Raw genomic sequence first — 21,410 nt, 5'->3', positions numbered from 1 at the left:
AGTCTGAACGAAGGCGGTATATTTCTTCTTGAGCTAAAATTCGACCGTCTTTATTCGATTTCTGCCGACATCAAATGTCTACATCAACTGTTGAACGAACTGCTGAAATCAGATAATCACATTTCACGTCCTGGTGTAAATGAACTCGATGAATATAAAGAAGTTAGGACAATGTAGAAAATACAAAAATGAGAGAGTGGACTGGCTAATTCTCAGATTTTAATAACCATGAATGACAAAGTGTTTATGGATCTCTAAGGCATACCTGACACTGGTGCTGCATCTTTTTCGTTGGTCTGCCAACAATGTAGATATTAGATGGCGGCAGGCCGAGAGAAGTGTACACCGAGATGTCCTTTGTGGAGCCGTACGCAGCAAAGATCTTCATATGTGCCTTTGGACAGAGGTAGAAAGAAAGCTCAAACCTTGCCATTTCATTCACCGCACAGTACCCTTGCTCATTTGAATGTTTAAACAGCATGTACTTGATGCCACTTTTGATTGAGGCATCTCCCGCTTCCTACCTCAGTGATGAGGGACTTGAGGAAGTTTGCTTTGTGACGAAGGGGGTCGTGCACGAGACCGTCGCAAAAGGACACAATGCCATGAGGGAAATTGTGCTGCGAGAGCCAGGCCACCACCCGCTGCTTCTGCATGTCCGGGCGGCCCGTCACGTAGACGATCAGGTAGCCCAAGTCCTGCCAGTGCCTGTATAAACAGGACAATAACCAAATGTAAGATGTTGTAAACAGCAAGCTGTTCTCAGCAAGGTTGCCTGGTATAATGTTACTGCAAACACTTCACTACTGTGGAATAAACTTGGCAGCTCAGTAAAGAGGATGGACGATGACATGCTAAGTGTGCTCCATTTCTCTAGTTGAGTCAGAACATTAAAAGCAGCTGAGAGGATGTTTACTAAAAACATAATGATTCACATTTCCCTTTGCCCTCTTCTCATCCAAAACATCTAAATTATTAGCCACAGTCATAGAGAAGATAGAATGAGAAGATAGACTGTATAGTTGGAATTAAATGAGGAGCTGCGATGTACCTGACAACATCCACTGCCCCTGCTCTCACTTTAGGGTCACTGCCCATAATAGACACGCTGGCAGCAAACGAGCCATCGATGCTGAACACTACAAACTCTGTGGCACGTGGCAGCACAGTCAGGTAACTGTCTGCAGATGTGTGGTCACCTCTGGAAGGGAACAACAGCATTTATATGCAGAAAGTCTCGCACTTCATGTGACTTCTAGATACTGGTAAACTACTTGGCAATAAATGTGGACAAGAATTAGCAAACCCCATAATTCTTAACTAATCCGAGGTACCGATTACACTCTAACTTCATGTTAAGGTAAGTGAAAAAACACCATCTGCCCCTAGGGAATTCCAATGTATACCTGACCACCATTTTGACAGGGTACACGCCGATCCCTAGCTGTTTGCTCTCGGGGATTGTGTAGGAAACTCGGCCACTGCTGTTGGTCAGCTCTGTGTCAAAGTACACCCACTCTCCTGATGGAGGTTGTGTCATTATGTGGATGTCAACCTTCAAATGCAACACAAGCACAAAAGTGATAAACATGCAAGAACAAGGATAAAAATTGGATAAATGATCGCTAATAGTGAAAGAGGCAAGGTCACTGTCTGAAATTTTACCTTCTCTCCAGTTAGAGTGACCATATCCAACGGGCCATACATGAAACGGCCAGTGACCACCTGCATGCCGTCCTCTGTAAAGACTCCATCATTCACGCGATGGTTCGCTGTTACGTTCTACAACACACACATTCACCTGGTCACATTACACTGCCATAAATGTGATAGTCTTACAACAAGAAATTAGCTATGATAAAAGAAATGTAAGATTATTAAACCTTATATGTATATGCTTGAAATAAGAAAATCTGCCAATAGTATATGATCAAGCATGAAATTAGAAATATCTAGAAATACGCTTAATAATATTAGATTTGTTTGATGGTAATCTCATAATAAGAACTACTGATTAAAGTCACATATATTCAAGACTTTTTCACTTACTATTTTTTGCAGTGCAGCTCTACACTAAAAATGTTCCATCGTGCCATATATTATATATTAGCCTAGATATTTAGGTCTCCAGGCAATAAAAGACATATGACTGGGCAAGCACACTAGACTTTACACGTGATAGTTGGGCTAGCTAATAAATATATGATTTATTTTCTAATTTCGGAAGCCCTCATCGTTTCAAGGTTTGCAAATTTGTGTGCTTAAGTTCAGCCAGTTTATTTTCCGTGTGGTTTTCCATTCAACTGAACTGGTGTAGGTAAATTTATATCTTGAGGAAGTTGGGCTGTAAACGTTGTGGTCTGTACAAACAGAAATAGCTGCAGGAGCAGTCAGAATATATGCAAGAGCAGGCAACCACAAGCTAAAAATAAAAAACCCTATCTTCCACAAAGCTCTAGTCTCTTTCCACTGATGGAGGGAGTAGAGGGGGGCTGACAAAAAAAGCAACAGATAGGTGACAGAGAGTGATTATATGCGTACTTCTATATTAGTTTTACTAATACAGCCAGTGAGTGTAAATACACAGTAGGTGTATGTAATATATTTCTGATATGGAAAAGGGGAGAAACAGCTCACCCTGATCTTAACATGTGTTCTCTTCCTCAGCCACTTCTCCCGTGGTTTGGAGGGTGTGAATTCTGAAACCTCCTTCCCATCCAGCTCCAGAATACTGGAGTTCTCATGCCTCATTACCTGAGAGCAAGAGAGAGACATCATTTAAAGACATCATGAACTGAGGTTCTGTAATAATCTTTAGAAGCGAAGCAGGGCTAGTGGAAAGCAGATGTATCAGTACCTGTCTGAGCAGAAAGGACACGACGTCTGTAGACTCCCAGTAGGAAGCATGGAACAGGTGAGGTAGAGCCACGGTGGGAAAGGCAGTCAGGGCATCGGGGCAGTACAGGGCAAAGTCAATGCGCTTTGTCCCCCACCAACGAGCAGCAACTGCAGGACGATTAACACAATTACAATCCAAGAGCAACAGACGGAGGAGTTCCAACAGGGCCTCGTTCACACAAAACACTGGCACCTAATCTATAGTTTTAGGACAGAACAAGTTAAACACTCTGGACAATCTGACTGCTTGGACTAAGCGACAAAAGGTCAGAAGATATGACACAGGTAAATGTGAAGGGCAGTGGAAAAAGAAGTGAAGTGGAAACACTGGAGTGCACTGGTTCGTGCAATGGTGAAGATCTCGTATCTTCTTCCTCCCACAGCCTCACAAGAGTGAGTCCAAGCTGCCAAATACACGTACCCACCCCCCAAATCTCGTCCTGCTTCAGTACCACGGAGAGCACCTGTTTACAACAAGATAGAAGCTTATCATCTGGAAAGCAGCCCAAGCAGGACAGGAAAGTGAAATGAGATACAGCTGGCAGCTTCCTGTTTCAGCTGAGCCAAAAAAAGTGAGTGCTCTAAACCCAGCTCTAATGGCACTGAGATGACATGGTGAGCTTCTGAGATGCCCGCTTGGACTCTTTCCCTCCCACGCCCTCTCCGACACGTTTACAGAAACTCAGCATGACTACAATCACATTTTTCACACCATTCTGAGAACTCACCAAATGTTTGAATCTAAAAAAAAAAAAAAAAAAATCCATAATCAAATGTATGAGCTCATGCTCTACTTTATGCTCGATCAAGACCTTTTAGCCAAATGACTCCTATCGCAAAAAGAATAATATAAATATAATTAAATAGAAACAAATAAAGTGTGTGTGTGTGTGTGTGTAAATGTGATTACGTAAACATAGATCATTTCCAATATGTACTTGGAGTTTTTTCATTCATTCGTCTTCAGTAACCATTTTTATTCAGGGTCACAGTGGATTTGGCGCCAATGCCGGCATTTCCGGGCACAAGGCAGACTGGGATGCCAGTCCATCGCAAGGCACCATCCACACTATCATCCACACATATGGGCAATTTAGCGTAGCCAGTCCACCTACATGCATGCTTTTGGACACTGGGAGGAAACCGAAGAACCCAGAGGAATCCCACACTAACACGAGAAGAACATGCGAACAACTCTGCACAGACAAAACACCTGTGTGAAGTTGAAGATGGTAAATTTTTACAAAGGTAAAATGTAGCTACATATCAGGAGCAAAAACATTACTCTTGGTAAAATAAATAAATAAATAAAATTTATAATAAAATCATGATATTGTAATAACAAAGCGACAATTTTCCACATCTGTGACAGGAACGCAGTATAAAACTACAGGCCAATTAATATTCCAATGAATTGGAATACAGAGGATTTCAAGTATTTAAAAATCAAATGCAATTTTGAACAGCCCCAGGGCAATCAAGGAATATCATACCAGAGACAACGTGTTAATTTAAAGCATCTTCAAAGGCACTTCATCCTCCAGAGAGACACATAGAAAGCTTGGTTTTGCAGATGAAGACTCTATGGTGGTGGTATGAGTGACAGAGGGGAGTGAGGACTGAGAAAAAGAGAAGCTACAGCATAGCCTGAAGATGCAGAGAACTGCGGTAGGGTTTAGTGAGTGCTAACAGGGCAGGACTGGGTGGTTCAGACCAACAGGCACATGGGACAGAACAGCAATGAAGAAGAGGAAGAGGAAGGTTTCCATGTTCCTCCACGCTCCGGCAGCCAGTACCTTGCTCTATATCCAGCTGCATGCTCGGCGATGGAGGGCTGGAGTCGGGGAGAGGGGAGGGCTCGAAGCAGCTCACCTCATCTGAGCCCGCCTCCCTGCTACTGAGCAACTTGTAGCGGGCTTTCGGGGATGGGCTTCTCGAGGACATTTTGTTATAAGGGAGGGCCAGCTGGGACAAAAGGCTAAGCTTTTTGGACTGATTGAGATGGCATGCTTGTGCTAAGAGATAAACAAAACAACATCATAAAAGGAGGAAAGCTGTAAAGGTAACACTGGACATTTTACATTTCACTCTGACCATGAGGTGTGTAAACAAAAACACACCAGGCTCATCAACCGTTAAGAAGAAATTAATTAAACAATACATATTGTTCATTTCTATAGAGTGATCTAAAGTGAATAAATAACTATGTCTCAGTCCAATGGCCCGTTATACATTTATTGGAATTTTTCTCCTGAGATTTGTCTGTGGATTTGAGTTAACATTTGTGAGTGTGTGTGTGTGTGTGTGGACTTACTGTTGGCAATATTGGAGGCAGTGTAACTATCCGCCAGTCCGGAAACTTGGCTGGCGATGCTGACCTCACTGGGTCTTCGAATGATGCGGGACGCTGGGGCTGAGGCAGGAGACGAGGGGTAGGAGTTCTCCAGGAACATCCCCCCGTGAGAATGCATTACGTCTGCTAAGAACACAAAGACAAATCCCGATTTCAAAAACGAGTGCAGCGATGTTTCCAATTATAAGGTGAGAAATCAGAAATTTGTGCCTATTAAAGGTTATTTTAGTTTAAGCTGAATGATTATAATTTTCCTTGATTAAAAGAAGTAAAAAAAAAAAAAAAAAAAAAAAAAAAAAAAAAAGATATGCTATAATTAAAAAAAAAGAAGAAAAAAAAAAAACAGATCCTTGATAAATTTGCAAATTTATTAAAAAGAAATAACTGAAACATCACATTGACTTAAGTATTCAGACCCTTTGATATGACACTTGAAATTTAGCTCATGAAATTTTGCATCCCATTTCTCTGGATCTGGAGATGTTTCTCTGGATCTGGAGATGTTTCTATACGTTGATTGGAGTCCACCTGTGGCAAATTCAACTGACTGGACATGATTTGGAAAGGCACACACCTGTCTATATAAGGTCTAACAGCTGAAAATGCATATCAGAGCAAAAACCAAGCCATGAGGCCAAGAGACTTTGTCCACTCTGCCATAAAGCCTAGATCGATGGAGTGTTGCAGTGATGGTTGACCTTCTTCAAGTTTCTCCCATTTCCACACATGATCTCATGATCAGTTCCTTTGACCTCACGACCTCTGGTTTTTGCTCTGATAGGCATTTTCAGCTGTTAGACCTTACATAGACAGGTATGTGCCTTTGCAAATCATGTCCAATCAACTGAATTTGCCACAGGTGGACTCCAATCAATCTATAGAAAGATCTCAAAGATGATCCAGAGAAATGGGATGCACCTGAGCTAAAGTTCAAGTGTCATAGCAAAGGGTCTGAATACTTATGTCATATCATATGTGATATTTCAGTTATTATTTAATTATTTAATAAAATTAAGCTTTTAATGGTTTTTAACAACAAATCATTGTTCAGGAAATTAGCAAGAATTAAACAATCAGAAAAGGAACTTAGTATGGGATAGATTTTCACTTTGAGTTCTTTAAATGTTTCAGGTGTGACAGATAAGCAAATAATGACTAATCTTTTAAGGGAAAAAAAAAAAAAAAACATCCCAGAAGATATTTTTGGAAAACTTTGTACACCCAGACATTTGTTAGTTTGAATTTTACATCAAATATCTTGACCATTATCATGATTAAATGAGCAAATGGTGGCACAGGAGGTCTCAGGAGTGCATCTGTTTAATTCTTGCTAATTTTCTGACCAATGATTTGTTGTTAAGACTGTTAAAAGCTTGATATTTCCCATTTTGGGCTTGGAACGTTTTATTTTTTTTCACCCAGGAGTGTATATGTGCACACTAAGCATTCTTATACTGACTGAGGACTGCACATGTTTTTAAAATGTCTTGCATTTTAGGACACAGTCATCTCTGGAATTATTGGCACCCAACTGGAAATATGATTGTATACAACCGGATGAACTACTCACTTATCCTCAAAATAATTCTCACAAGACCATCTTTTTCACCATCTTTTACAATTACTGTTACAGTAATTTTACAGTTACTGACCCACTTGATGTCATCATGTTATTTCCTTCCCCAGATTGAACTGCTACTGATGAATTACTAATGCAGATTTCTAATTGCCAATTTTCCCATAACCATTTTTGCAACTGCATACACATGGGTGACAAATTAAAGGAAAAAAAGAACATTATTTGTCTCAGTAAGGTATTGGGCCATCATGAGCAGCCAGAATAGCGTCAGTGTACCTTGGCACAGATCTTACAAGTCTTTGGAACTGTACTGGAACACATACACACATATATAGCAGGTGAACAACAGAACAGGAATGGCTACACACACTCAGGCGTGGCTGGCGCAGCCTGCCAGTTGAGCACGGGAACGGGGATGGAGGTCTCGCCTAAGCCATCATGGCAGCGGCCTCCACTCTCCAGCAGGAGGTGAGGGTTGCTCTGAAGGGTCTCCACTGCATGCCAGCCGCAGCACGAGGGCACATGAAGACAGGACGGCACGAGGGGGGGAGAGACAAAGAAAGACAGAACAAGGCAGAAAGAAAGACAGACAAAGAAATGGTATGAACAGATGACGGAAAAGCAGGCATGAATCAAAGAGTTACAAGAGCTGGAATGGACACGGGTTGACTCAACAAAGACGTTTTAACTTAAACACCTTGGTGCTTGTGTCAGGGGTCTCTAGGTGCTGCTCTTTAGAAGCTTGAAGTCTCTGATCCGACCCTTATCGAACACATATATCTTTAATATATGAACACACTTGAATACTTATTCTATTCAGATCAAGTGTGTTGGATCGAGGTTGGAGCTAAGGTCAGTTCTCCAGGAGCAGTGTGATGAAAATTCAACCTTTATATTACATACAGGGGAGAGACAGGATGGAATATGAATGCGGCATGTGCGACAGCCTGTGTGGGAGTTTGACCCGGGCTTACCCAACAGGGCCGAGTGCCCGTCGCCCAGAGGGAAACGCTGGTAACGTGGCACGCTGAAGGGCGCCAGCAGGTGGAACTTTTTCTCCAGGAGTGGCTCCAGGCGTGAGGCTGACGGGTCTGCAGGGTGGAACAGGTTATACACCTGCTGGCAGGCTGGACGGAGATGAGCCACTGGGGAAGAGGAGAACATATGCGAGGTGTTTTATTAACCTGCTGCTTAGAATTGTAATCACAACAAAAAATATGCAAATATATAAAATAAATAAAAATAGAGCAAATACTGTGAATTTAGGTAGATATAGGGTGGAATAGGTTGTTCATAACAAAACCAAAAATATATCAAGCCTGCATTTTTGTTCCTGATCTATAGCTGTTGAACACATCCATTTCTACTGTTGGCTAGTGTTTGGGAGGCTTCCAGGTTACACATGCAAGCAACAAACCCAACAGACCATGAACAACTGCAATTTCTGCTCCAGTGTAAACTATGCATTGAGGGGAAAAAAAAAAAAAAAAAAACAGTAAATACGCTTGGCTCAGGATTGTATTAAATTTTTATTGGTTTCTCATGCAGCATCTAGCAGATGTTGGGAGGATCGTTTAATTTCACAGCTGATTCTTTGCCCTTTCTCAGCTCACCATGTATTTGAAAAAAGAGATTTAAGCAGCTTTGCACAATGATCATTTCAGCCATTTATAAGATTTGAATGATTAGTTAATCCGCAGCATAATGGCTGACAAATACCTCTGCTATAAGGTGCAACAAATCTTATTTATGGAAAAATCACTGTTTTTATTTTTATTTTTTTTACCTTCATTTGTTTCAAGTTAATCATATGCACAGTGTAATAGATCCGTAGCACTTTCTTTAATATGATGTCAGCTTGAGATTAAGGCAAATTACTATTCATACTTGTTATGCCCCATGTCAACATTAGAAAATATTAAAAAGAAAAGCCACAGCTGGGAACTTTGAGACTAAAAACGTCTCAGCAGTGGGCAGTCAGTTGATACTTTGGTGCCCAGGTATATTGACAACAGCCCAAGTATATTTCATCCCGGTTAAAAAAAAACCTCAATTTATTTATTAAGCCATTCTAAGAAATTACAACACTTTGTCTCTAATTTGTGAGAGCCATAATTTCTTACAATAACACAAGTAAATTTGAATTTTGCCTACACTATATTGTGTTAGGGAGATTTTCAGCTTGCACCCATTCTATGGAAATGCTGCTCTGCATCTGTGGTTAACATGCTAACTTAGAAGTTCATTAAATATTATTAGAGAGAACATTTATTTGTTTATTACAGCGTTTTGATTAAAGCATTCTTGATCAGTCATGTACAGGAATTGCACAAAGCATTGTATGTTTAATCAATTTTAATAAGGCTGAAATAGTGCATTAGCGATGCCAATAATTATAATTCCAAAATTAATTTAATGTTTAATTGCAGTCAGCAATGCAACCAAAGATGAAATCATTTTTAAGTGGTATTGTCAGTTGCAGGAGTCCAATTGACAGGCGAGTTAGAAAGAGCTGAGAGGTCTGGGGGTGTTGTGTGTGAGAGAGAGAGAGGGAGAGAGAGAGAGAGAGAAGGCAGCAGTGATGGACACTGACCAGCCACTTTAATAGATACATCTGTACACCTGCTCATTCCTGAAATTATCCAATCATGTGGCAGAAAGCACAATGAAAAAGAACAACCAATGTTTTTCTAATTTTTAACTGTCCAGTTTCGCTGAACCTGTGCCCACTTGTAGTCTCAGATTCCTTTTCTTGGCTGACAGGAGTGGAACCTGATGTGGTCTTCTGCTGTTGTAGCCCATTCGCCTCACAGTTGGGCATGTTGTGTGTTCCGAAATGCTTTTCTACTCACCGTGGCTGTAAAGAGTGCTTATTTGAGTTTTCAGCTTGAACCATTCTAGCCATTTTCTTCTGTTCTTTCTCATCAACAAGGCTCAGAACTGGATGTCTTTTGTTTTTCGCACCATTCTGTGATCTCTAGAGACTGCAGTGTGTTAAAATACCAGGAGATCAGCAGTTTCTGAAATACTCAGACTGGACTGATTTTATGCATTGTGCTGCTGCCACACATGGTTAGCTGTTTGCAGAAATGTGCAAATGAAAAGGTGTATATTAAATATACTAAGAGATATTGAGCTGAATATATTCGATAGTCAAGCATTCAGTGCATTCATAATACAAAGTGATAAGCAGACTAGTGTCAACCTACCGTCTAGAGAAGGAACCACAGTTTTCCTCAGAGCCAGGACCAAACCCAGAGGAGAGCCAAACAGGAAGAAATCAGACACCTCGAAATCAAACTTGCCCAGAGCGCCACCTCCTTCCAGCATAGTGCTGTTACTGGACCGCCGAGAGCCTGGATCATTCCTCAGAACGCTGGAATGCAGACTGCATCAGCCACACAGCCACAAACACACACACACACCCACACACACAGAGAAACACACCAAACATTTAGAAAGTTTTTGTCCAGCTTCATTTCAGAGCTACTGTGTTGTCTACAATTTTCAAATTTGACGTCTGCTCCTAGCACAAGCCTACACCAGTGTCTATCTAACAAAGCTATTTTATGCATCTGACCTAGACAGGAAGGCCTGGTGCTGCTTGATGGTGTCCAGTTCGTAGGTGGAGGAGTCGCTACGCTTGCGGGGCAGCTGCTTCTTGGGGTCGTCGGCACCGCTGCAGCGTGGGATGTCGATGTTGCTGCGGCTCAAGTGACGGCTGCCTTCCAGGGACAAACCAGAACTTGAGCCTGAGCCCGAGCCCGAGCCTGAAGGGCTACTGTTGATGATGATGCCCGGCGAGAGCAGATCATTGTCCTGCAATCCATGATGAGCCACAGAGATATACAATTTGTGGTAGGGAAATTTTTTTTTTTTGTCATTTCTTGAAAGCAATCGTAGACACGTGATACAGTTAAAGCTGCAGTATGTACCTTATGTAAAGGAGTAGCATTATTAAGTCAGTGAAGAATAAAATACTCAGAAACATTGCATTCTTGTGCTGCTGGCCTTAAAAGCCTAAAATATTCATTCAAACTCAAAGCTGTCAGGTTGGATTTGGAGCAAGCTTTTGAGTCTAATACGCCTTCACACATATGTCATTCCTCATCATGCCACAACCTTAGGCTTTAAAGAATGTCAGGAAACCGTCAGTGACAGTGTTCTGAAGCCAACATAGTAACAGACAATTAACGTGGAGGCACCCAATGGTCAAGATCATTTCATTTCAAACCTAATGGTGCTACATATAGCCTAGAATTTGACGCAGGATAGAAAACTATATTTATTTTTACCTGTACGCTGACTATGCTCCCTCTCCTGCTACTGTTCTGGCTCTCTGACACGGTGATGTTGCTGCTGCAGAGGGCATCAAAACCCAGGATTCCTCCGACACAGTCACCTATCAGACACACCTTTCCAACCAGCACAGACACATTCCTCAGATAAGCCACAAGTACAAACTCTTCTCAAGATTCCAGTTAAGATTGATTCTTGATGTGAACTCACAAGACACTGACCTGGCCAGAGAATGTGGTACCTTCCAACGATTTTATGAAGTCTCCGTACACCTGATTGGCGCGCACTATCACCGCGGCCACGGCGTCTTGGTACTGAGGAGCGGATGTGGCCAACAGAGGCAGAGCAGCGAGAGGGATGTGGTCCTGACTGTTAGACAGGCAGCCCTCGTCATAGCTGTATGGACTTAAACTGGTGCGGGACAGAAGACATCATAAGCATAGTATAAAACACACAGGAGTATTTACTGAGTGAAGCCTGACGGAAAAAACAAGAAAAATTACTAAAATGTAATCAAATGTATGATGATTATTCTTCTCTTTAATGAACAGGAATTTAATGCGTATTGGTCACAATGGGGTTGCTTATTCTGGTTTAAATGATGGATTTAAACGTCCATGCTATCAATCAGATTATTAACGGATTATTAGGAAGCATGCAAACATAATCAGTGTCATGTGAACTCAACAAGTCCATAAGCCTATAACTAAGAATAAGTCTATAACGTATTATTGCTATTCTTTCATGTATATATATATATACTTAATAATGTGTATTTCTGTTTGCTTTCTGTTGTTCCACTGAGTCAGAGTCACCTGATGTTGTGCATTTTTATTGCTCAACAACACTTACACTAGTGACAAAAATTAAAATAGCATGTATACTCTTAATATAAATGTGGCTGTTTGAATTTAATTATCAGTAACATTCCAAAATAGTAGGACAAAATCCATTCTTCCTAGTTAGAGTGATATTCCTAATATAAATTTGTAAATTAAATGAATAAAAGCAAAATGGTGTCATGAGCCCTAGTTTGCAAACCCCTGACGTAACAGACAAAACGTTCAATTTAGAGCAGCTCGGAAAAGTAGACTTACTTTGAGACGAGTGAGAAAGCCTCCACACACACGGCGGGGCATGGCACCATGCGGATGGCGATGCGGCCTAGAGCTGCCGGGTAATGCACGCGCATGACCGTCTCGAACGCCGAGCTGATGGTGTTGACGTCAGCCTGCTTGCTGCTCTGCTCTCCACCTCCTGTGTCCAGGATGTTGCCGCCATGCAGGACCAAGAGCAACACGTGCACCTTTGACGACTGCAGGCCCTGCTGACCTGAGCCATCCTGAATCAGACAGAAGTGATTTGTCTTTAAGAAAGCAAGCAGGCAGGCAATTTGGAAATCACTGACTGTAGTGTGTCTTTTCAGCAACTCCTGTCCTGGGGGAACTCTTGATTTGCCTAATTGTGCATTTTCTAACATGTTTATGCCTCCTGATTGAACCTGGCATTCAGTTATCAATGCCGTCATGAGCTAATCGAGGGATGTTAGAGATACAGATACAAAACTGTGCTGTGCTTTCGTCCCTCAGGACAGGGTGAGGCTCTGATTTACATTCACATCCACAACCGACTAATGCGTGGAAGCAGACTGAAGCATCATCTGAAACCATTTAGCTAATCACATGAAAGCACATATTAAAGCTCAATTAAACTCTTTACTAAAAGGATGCTAAATCTCTATGAACTTCTACGAGAGGGCTGTGCTGCTACTCACAGCTGGACGTCTGGTCACTTGGCGCTTGTGTCTGGTGGGTCTCTGAACGCGAGGATAAAAGAGCACTGAGAACAGTCTAACGGCCCCTCACCCCTCAGTCCTACCCTTCCTTTCCCTCTATGACTTTCAGCTGCATGAGAACTTGGCTCTGGTCCTAATCTAAGTGCATATCAGCTTCACCCCTTTGCCTGGATACACACACTTCTTTTTAAGTGCTGCCTCATTTGGATGAAGTTTGGAAGGGAAGAAGCTGACTGTTTTGGATCTGACGCAATGCTATATGCTCTGAGACACGTAGACAATTTCACTTTCAAGCTTGTACTTAACCTTACGATAATAGCTTAGGAAAACTAAGAGCAGCTGGAGCCAAACGTTCTTCTGATGATGAATACTAATTCCGCTTAGCTATGAGGTTAAAACTGTATTTGCGATCTGGTATTGAAAGTGGGACAAGAGTGCACCAGAGATTTCATGCTCTCGTTTCCACGAATCATTTTTTTAATAGCATAATAAATGATAGACAGTCAGCATCACTGTGACATGCTAAACGGGTAGAACAGCAGAATTCGCACATACCTCATTAAGTCTTTGGACGTTCCCAGCTTCGGAATACTCAACCCCAGAGTCCTGGTACAAGTCACCTAAAAAGTGAGTAATCACTGAAATTAACGTTAAAAGAAATATACAGATCAAATGTTAGATTTGACCTAAATTAGAGCTTCAGAGCTTCCCTCTGTGTGGGGGTAAAGTGCGAATGTTCAAAGTTAGTCCTGGCCAAAAAACAAACAAACAAAAAACATATTGGGAGAGGAAACCAGAGTACCTGGAGGAAACCCCAAACCCCCCCCCCCCCAAGGCCAGAGGAAGCGAAACCCCCAACCCCTGAGGTGTGAGACAACAGTGCTAACCACTAAGCCACTGTGCCCCCTTACAGCTTTACAGCCCTATTTATTTATTTATTTATTTATTTATTTATTTAGCAGCCTTTTTATTAACAAAACCCATACACCTGTTCATTAATGCTATTATGTACAATGTTGTGTCCTGAGATGCTTTTCTTCTCATTGTTATTGTAAGGAGTAGATATTTAAATTACCATAGAATATAAGTCACAAAGATCACATTTCCTCCCATTCTGATGTTTTATGTGAACATTATCCGACTTGTATCAGTATGGTTTGTATCACTGCACTGCTGTCACCTGATTGGCTGACTGGATAACTGCATAAATGAGCAAGTATACAATTATTATTCCTAATAAAGTGGTCAGTGTATGACTGACCACTTGAGTGTGTGTCTTGATTTTGTATTACCTTTTTAAAATATTTTACTTGCTTTTATTGCACAGACATACTTGTCCAGCAATTTATCACTACTGATTTATTTGTGGTCTGTTGTTACTGCTGAATGTTTACTGGCTACCTTGTTATAATACAAAAAGTAGTAGTAATTGTGTGTCAAGAAAAAACAAATTGCACTGAGCTGCTGGTGCTTGTCATCTGACTCACAGGTTTTGTTCACAACATTTTAAGCTTCAACACATGCATTATTCCAATTTGCAAAGCTTACTCTAATCCCTGTGTCTCCTAAAACTATGAAGGTAAATGGAAAAAAACTAACAGAAGCTAGAGGCTTTTTGGTTATGAAAGAAGCATCCAAAAAAAAAACAAAAAAAAAACAAACAAAAAAAAAAACCAGGCATCATCATCATCATCCCACACTGAGGAGGCATAAATAGCCTGGAAGCTCTGCAGTGCATCAGCTAGGCTGTAATAATCTTGTGCCTACTTTGGGGTTCGTCCACCTCCGCCGTCTCGATTTTGTCCATCAGGTCGTTGGAGTTCCACTTGGTGATCTCTTTGACAAAGATCTCCTCGCTGTCTGAGAGGTCCTCTGTTGAGTTTGAAGAAAACTGTTAGTTTAGAGAACCTTATGAAGAATAAATAAGGATGTAGATATGAACTTTTAATTACCTTGTGCATCAAAGAACTCGTCGTCTGTGCTGTCGTCTGAGTCTCGGGCGATGCTCTGCATGCGCCATTCGGAAATACTGTGTCGAGAGGGGCTGGCTGCTCCAGTGCAAAAAGAAAAAAAAAAAAAAAAAAAAAGAAACACAAACAGATTACTCAACAAACATCCACTATCCATCACATATCACCTAGCAAAGCCCAGGCTGCTCCTACCTCCTCTCTTTGAAGAGCGGGAGGATCTGGACGATGTGGACCACTGTTTGGTGAGCTCTCCCCGAGCCTGCAGCGTGTCCCCGAGACTCCGTGTTGCGTTTTCGTTCTCGATGGCGTTGATGGCCTCCTTGGCGTCCTGTTCTTTGGCAGGACTGGCATTGCCCTCACCTCCGTCCTCGTTGCAGCTAAACTGCGCCATCTTCTTGGCCAGGGCCAGCTGGGTCTCCAGCTCCAGCTGCCGGATGTCTTCCATGGTCAGGCCGTACCATTCGTCCTGCCAGCACCAGGCCTGCCGGTGCGCACGCACCATCACTTTCCTAAGACCTGAAAGAGGGATGAGAAAAATTCTCCTGATGAAAAACTCCTTCTAGCTTCTGTTCATTAATGCCTTAAAAAACTAAATACACTCAACGCCTTTTTTTTTTTGGTATATTCATGACATTGCAATGGATTTGGGGTATTTGAGGAGAGGAGCTGAATTCAAATGCGATTAAGATATTTATTTCACAGATACAAAAATAGTCAAAATGTATTTGTATTAATGTAAAAAGCTATTAGTGGTGTATTCTAGGTTCTAGATTAAAAGGTAAGTCTTCTTTTAATCAATGTGGTTGGCAAAAATGCTCATGTTCTGTCAAAAATAGAAAACCCTGAAGCTCTCATGATTGGCTCGAGCGCTTGCTTGCAGAAGGTGTGGAGGAGGCGTTAGTGCCTAGCACAAATAATTCAAAACACGTGCTTTACTTTATTTATGAAAATAAACTCCACCATTTATTCACTGGCCATTGAATAGCAAAATTAAACTTCATTTCATCTTTTTATCCCTTTTTTTTTTTTTGCATATTCAACAAGAGATATGGATAGAACAGAAAATATATCCATTATCAATCAGCGTGGGAGATCTGAAAAGCAAACACAAACTGTTTTCTCTCTAAACTTCACTAGAATAAGTACTGGCCTGACACTAGCAGTTCAAAGTACTGAATCATATGTGGGTGGAAAAAGGAGGAATGTCAAAGGGCTCCTGATAAATGAACAGTGATGGAAGTCAATAAACACAAAGATATCGAAGTAATGAAAATGATTAAAGCTCAGGCAGCAGCCCATGAGAAGGAAATTAATCCTGCCTTGATGTTGTCTGAGGAAGGTAGATGACTCTCATTCCCTGTCTCACTCTCTGTTTCTCTTATGTCTCTCCCCCATTCTTTATGTCCTCATTTGCAGTGGAGCGGCACTGCATCAATCTACTTTTCATTAAGAGCAGGTTAATGATTAAGGCAACAGAGCCAGGGCTGTCCCAATAACACTCTCTTCCTTCGCAGAGCGCTTCACAGCTGCTGCCCACCCACTTGTCTAGATAACGTGACTTACCCAAGCTGAAAACACGCACACACACACACACACACACGTGCGCGTGCACACACACACTCGTATCATAGCACATGCAATTGAAATCGGAGCAGCTGGGCTGCTGAGGAAATATTAGTTGAGCAAACGTCCTCCCCCACAACTCTCACAGAGTAAGTATTCTGAGGATTCCCTATGGAAATTTCCAGAAGATGGTACGCACCCACGTCGTGAATGAAGCGCTCGATCTTGGACTGCATGCCCCAGTAGCGGAACTCCACTTTGCACAGCTTGTAGGCGCACATGACGGGCATCTTGCCCGGGTTATGGCTAATCTCCTCGATCCAGTTGTCTGACAGAGGGCCTCGCTGAGTCTTCACCGACTTGTACAGCTTAGGATCCTCCTCAGCCAAGTACTCATGAGGTGCAATGACATCTTTCACAATGTCTATAGGGTCTGGGAAAGGGAACATGTTTGGTCATTACACTGGTGAAAGTTTTCCCATCAAATACAAGCAAAAAAATACACAACTTGATCATTGTTACTTGCTTTTGTACGAGGTAACATTATTTGTATTTCACACCACAGCCTTGTTTAATTCTCGCATCTGATTAGTCAGAAGGTGTTGATTAATTTTCTCTAACAGCATCTCTGACAGCAATTCTGGCTCTATTTCAAATGACAAGTTTATCTATTAATATAAACACTTGTAGCACTTGTTTTAATATGTTATCGTTCTATAGTAACAGCTCATTCACAGGGACTTGTATGACAGACGATCAACATAAATATTTATTTTTAGCGTAAGATTTTTTTTTTTTTTTTAAGTGTTATTTTACATAGAAAAACATTTGTTGATATGGTGAAATTTTCTGTGATGAGACGGATGTCAGGACATTATACAACATTAAACGTAACTGTAAATGGTCAAAAAGCACAACAAATTAATTTATAAATTAAAAATTGCAATCGCTGTGGTATAAATGGAACAAATCACTTCACAATGTGCTGTTGTAGGAAAATAACAACAGTATTTTCCAATACCAAGATGCCCCTTTGTGTTTTATTCCTTACACACTACTGCATAAGAACAGAACAAAGAGTAAAAATACATTTTAAAATGATTTAAAGAAATATGGCCCAGTTTTGCTTCACTTTTCATTTAATATTACACCTCATGAAAGGCATATTCATTCCCTTCCTGTATACCCCATACAACAAAGCTGATCTACCTGCAAAACTACCTGCAAACCTGCTCCAAGTCTTCCATTACTCTGTATTTAACTTCGTTTTTCATCTATTCCATATCTCTCTCCTCTTTGTTTTATTGCTCCTGCTTGTCAGAGTGATAAAGAGCCTTCTGCTGGTCAATCAGAGTTGGCAGACGGCCACTAGGTGTCCCCTCTGCACGGTTTGGCCGCGGACATAGTTATGCAACAAGCACAGGGCGCTTCCCCCTGCAGAGGCTACGCCTGCAGTCTGCCTACGTCTCAGCCTGAGCCTCCAGCACCTTTTCCCAGAATGCATCTGAGCCCAGGCATTGAGCAAGGACTGCGTGTGGAGGCACGGGGGATTTTAACTGAAAGCATGGTCAGTATTGTAAAAACCGGCGCATGACACAAGAGCAGTCTATCAAGCCGCACGGGAGAAGGAGCGGGAAATGGCACACAAATGCATTACATAACAAGGTTAAGAAGGAGAATGAACTCTCGTTTCCCTTTCTACAAGCGCGTGACTCGAACTTTGGATTTGAATCCAAGATGTTCACACATTCGCAGTGTGTACTTGTGCAAATACTCATGCATGTGTGCATTCATTATGCATGTCTAATACATGAATACAGTTTGTATGTTGCACAATACATGACAAGGTTAGATGACCTTCGCCTTGCCTACTCCATCTATGCAGCTTAAACTGTGCACTTGAAAAAACTCGCACAAGTCCTCCTTTGTATGGACGACGGACATGCACACACTGTACGTGTCGAGAAAGTCAAAACCATCAGAAACCGTCCCTTACCGATATCCCGCTGCCTTTTCTCCGCTGAAGACAAATTGAAGACGTTGTTCTGGTTCCCTGTATCGGGCTTATAATACGTCTCAATGTCGATAGAGAACTTCTCCACGAAAGGACATGTGTAACTGAAAGACACGCACCAAAAGAGTTAACACCTCATTTACATTTTACAACCACAATTGACACAACAAACTCCTAGCAAGGACATTAGCAGCAATCATGCATGCAGGATAATATTCTGTTTCTGTCTTGGAGTAGTTCTTGCATGAAACCTCTGTCTAGTGTTCAGTTCCTGTTGAATGAAAGCACGTGTCAATAATCAGCTGTATAATTGTAATGCAATATACCTGCTGAATTCTCGATTCTGATCTGTCAGAAGGTGTTGATTCATTTTCTATAACACCTGCCCTGACAATAGTGATGGTTGTAATTCATATCGCAGGTTTATATTAAGGTGCTTTGTAGAATACATTATTTTTTCTATAGTAACAACTTAGACATGGACTTGTAAGGCTGACGCTCCACATAAACACATTAAAAAACGTGTAATTGTTGAATCCGACATTGTATATACATATACAAACTGAGTATTGTAAGCAGAATAACAATTATACAGCACAAAACTCACATTTATCCATTTCCGGAGACTTTCTCAGCACTTCCATGAAAAACTAATTCGGGCGCTACATAGGAGATTAGCTGCCGTCAAAAACATGCTCGAACATGTGGATGTGCAAATTATTAGTTGATGACTTGACACCTGAAAATTTCCTGTTCGACAACCTACGTGTCCATTAGCTAATTTAACTACTGTTATGGATCAATAATATCGTATGCTCGTTATGGCGTATTTTAAAAAAAGAGATTTCACTATTGAAATCCCACTCATGTAAACTAACAAATGCAAGCTAGTTTACGAGACGTTAGTTAGCAGGCTAGCAGGAGGGCAGAAGAGCATTTCCAAACTGTAGCTTCATGTATTTTCATAGATATTTACATTTTAATGAAGTGCAGAATATATATATATATATATATATATATATATATATATATATATATACACACATATACACATACATACACATATACACACACACATACACACTTGTATTTAATAGGAGGAGTTTCAGGTGCTGCTTAATGAAAAAGCACCCGGTGAACGTGCACTAATACAATAATATTGTGAAGCACAATAAATTGGCAACACTACACCCAACATTAGTAATACAGCAACAAACAATACACACCAAACATTTGAAAGCCATGGTGGCCAGTTACCAAGTCAACAAGTCTCTGAATAAACTAGATGACAGTTTGTAATCCTCAATCATGAATCAGGTGTCACTCTCACCGGGTACGAGTGTAAGGGTAGGCGTTCCAGGACTCCTCCTCTACCCGTAGAGCTGCTTTGGGCAGGATGGAGCGGAACCAGCTGGGGATGTGCTGACCGATGTGGTACACTTTGTGGGTGTACTGTCCCGAGCCGCCGGGCCCATCCGTGTAGGGTCGATTCTCCAGGATCTCCACGCCACTGCCCTCGCCCTCGCTCTCCTCTCGGCTCTTTTTCTGCAAGCGAACGTCAAGTAGATTTTTTACAATCGATCATTCCATTCATGTATAGGTAAGACTGTACAACAACAGAAGTATCAGATGAATAGCGAAGTGTCCTGGTGTGAAAGTTTCACAGTATGATAACCTAGTCTAAAAATATCATGCATACACTGTGTCACTGTTTTATTAAAAAAAAAAAGTGATAAAAATTAAAGAATTTTTTTTTTTTTTTTTTTTACAAAATCTTTCTACAAAAGTGTCTTTGCACATCTTTGTCTCCATTAAAAAAAAAAAAAAAAAAAAAAAAAAAAACCACAAAGGGAAACAAAATATACAGGATACAATTTCCTGCTACATGTTTGTTAAGTTTTGTTGGGAGTGTCTTCATGGTTGTCACACTAAAAATTGTGCGTGTACTACATACACTTCACTTTAATACAATCTGTTTGTTTAAGCGCTTGTTTAGTTACACGTTATCATTTGTAGGTCACATGACCATTCGGAAACGTATAAGCTGAAAACCTCCAGAAGCACCACTTTTCCTTTTAAACATCTATATTTAACACTTATAATACTGTATAATAGTTGATTTCATTTTAGTTTTGGGGATATGACAGAAAAGAGTGTCTTTATACTGATGAAAAAAAGCACAAAAACTTCTTTTCCCACAGGATATGATGTCACATTACCCGGTGGAAAACTACTCCAATCTGAATAGTGCTTATGAAACGTATTTTTAAGAATGACTTTTCGATAAAATCATGTTGTCGTTATAAACTGAAAGAGAGTAGCTGTGAGGAAAGGTGGTGCACTAAGGCAGAAAATAAAATGCATTTTAATCAGTATTTTAAAAAAAGTCAGCGTTAAGGTTACCATCCAGTCATGCACCTTGACTAACTATGAAGCTGTGATGCTGTAATAACCCTACTGTGGATGAAAAAACTGTCATAATGTACCAAATCTACATGTTGTTGGGCAGCAGTGTGTTATGGAGTCTGCCTCAGGGAAGACGCTGTTACAGAATCTGGCACTACCAGCTCTTGTCAGCTTCTGCAAGATGGCAGGTATGTTGTCCTAGCTGCTGGAGGTTATCCAACAAGCTCCTGGCTTTGCAGATGCAGCCTTTACGCTATATAGTTTTGCGTTTCGAGATGCTCCACGTCCTGTACCAGACGATGATACAGCTGCGAAAGATTGCGTTTACTGTCCCACTGTAAAATGTCATAAAGGTGGGAGGAGGAAAGTTTGCTCTCCACAGGAAATTAAGACACCACTAGGGTTTTTCCCCTCAATAATGGTCTTCCGCAATGTAATCACCGCGTATCCTTATAAAGCCAATAATCAACTTTTATTTGTCCACATTGAGACAGGTTGTTGCTTCTGCATCAGTCTTCACCTCCTCACTGTAT

At 41.1% G+C, this 21,410-nt stretch overlaps 1 protein-coding gene across 11 annotated transcripts in view; it reads right to left on the bottom strand.

Moving 5' to 3' along the window:
- The window catches only part of LOC113544768 (membrane-associated phosphatidylinositol transfer protein 2), a 55,939-nt gene that overhangs the window by 5,218 nt on the left and 29,311 nt on the right, over positions 1-21,410 (bottom strand). For 4 of the 11 annotated variants that reach the window (XM_034312810.2, XM_034312812.2, XM_053241084.1 and 1 more), the window contains exons 3-25: positions 19,802-20,016; positions 18,454-18,575; positions 16,657-16,890; positions 15,087-15,410; positions 14,877-14,975; positions 14,692-14,796; positions 13,480-13,544; positions 12,227-12,471; positions 11,351-11,540; positions 11,126-11,245; positions 10,411-10,649; positions 10,040-10,218; positions 7,805-7,975; positions 7,199-7,324; positions 5,213-5,377; positions 4,695-4,913; positions 2,858-3,006; positions 2,638-2,754; positions 1,666-1,782; positions 1,407-1,555; positions 1,052-1,201; positions 525-708; positions 266-394 (exon numbers count right to left, since the gene is read on the bottom strand). In XM_034312810.2, the coding sequence (XP_034168701.2) occupies positions 266-394; positions 525-708; positions 1,052-1,201; positions 1,407-1,555; positions 1,666-1,782; positions 2,638-2,754; positions 2,858-3,006; positions 4,695-4,913; positions 5,213-5,377; positions 7,199-7,324; positions 7,805-7,975; positions 10,040-10,218; positions 10,411-10,649; positions 11,126-11,245; positions 11,351-11,540; positions 12,227-12,471; positions 13,480-13,544; positions 14,692-14,796; positions 14,877-14,975; positions 15,087-15,410; positions 16,657-16,890; positions 18,454-18,575; positions 19,802-20,016 (3,813 nt within the window). The remainder of the gene's footprint in view (positions 1-265; positions 395-524; positions 709-1,051; positions 1,202-1,406; positions 1,556-1,665; positions 1,783-2,637; positions 2,755-2,857; positions 3,007-4,694; positions 4,914-5,212; positions 5,378-7,198; positions 7,325-7,804; positions 7,976-10,039; positions 10,219-10,410; positions 10,650-11,125; positions 11,246-11,350; positions 11,541-12,226; positions 12,472-13,479; positions 13,545-14,691; positions 14,797-14,876; positions 14,976-15,086; positions 15,411-16,656; positions 16,891-18,453; positions 18,576-19,801; positions 20,017-21,410) is intronic. The other 7 variants (XM_034312814.2, XM_034312813.2, XM_034312815.2 and 4 more) reach the window with 7 other exon arrangements.

This window comes from Pangasianodon hypophthalmus, chromosome 17, assembly GCF_027358585.1.
Source record: "Pangasianodon hypophthalmus isolate fPanHyp1 chromosome 17, fPanHyp1.pri, whole genome shotgun sequence".
NCBI lineage: Eukaryota > Metazoa > Chordata > Actinopteri > Siluriformes > Pangasiidae > Pangasianodon > Pangasianodon hypophthalmus.
This window is presented reverse-complemented; position numbering and strand designations above follow the sequence as displayed.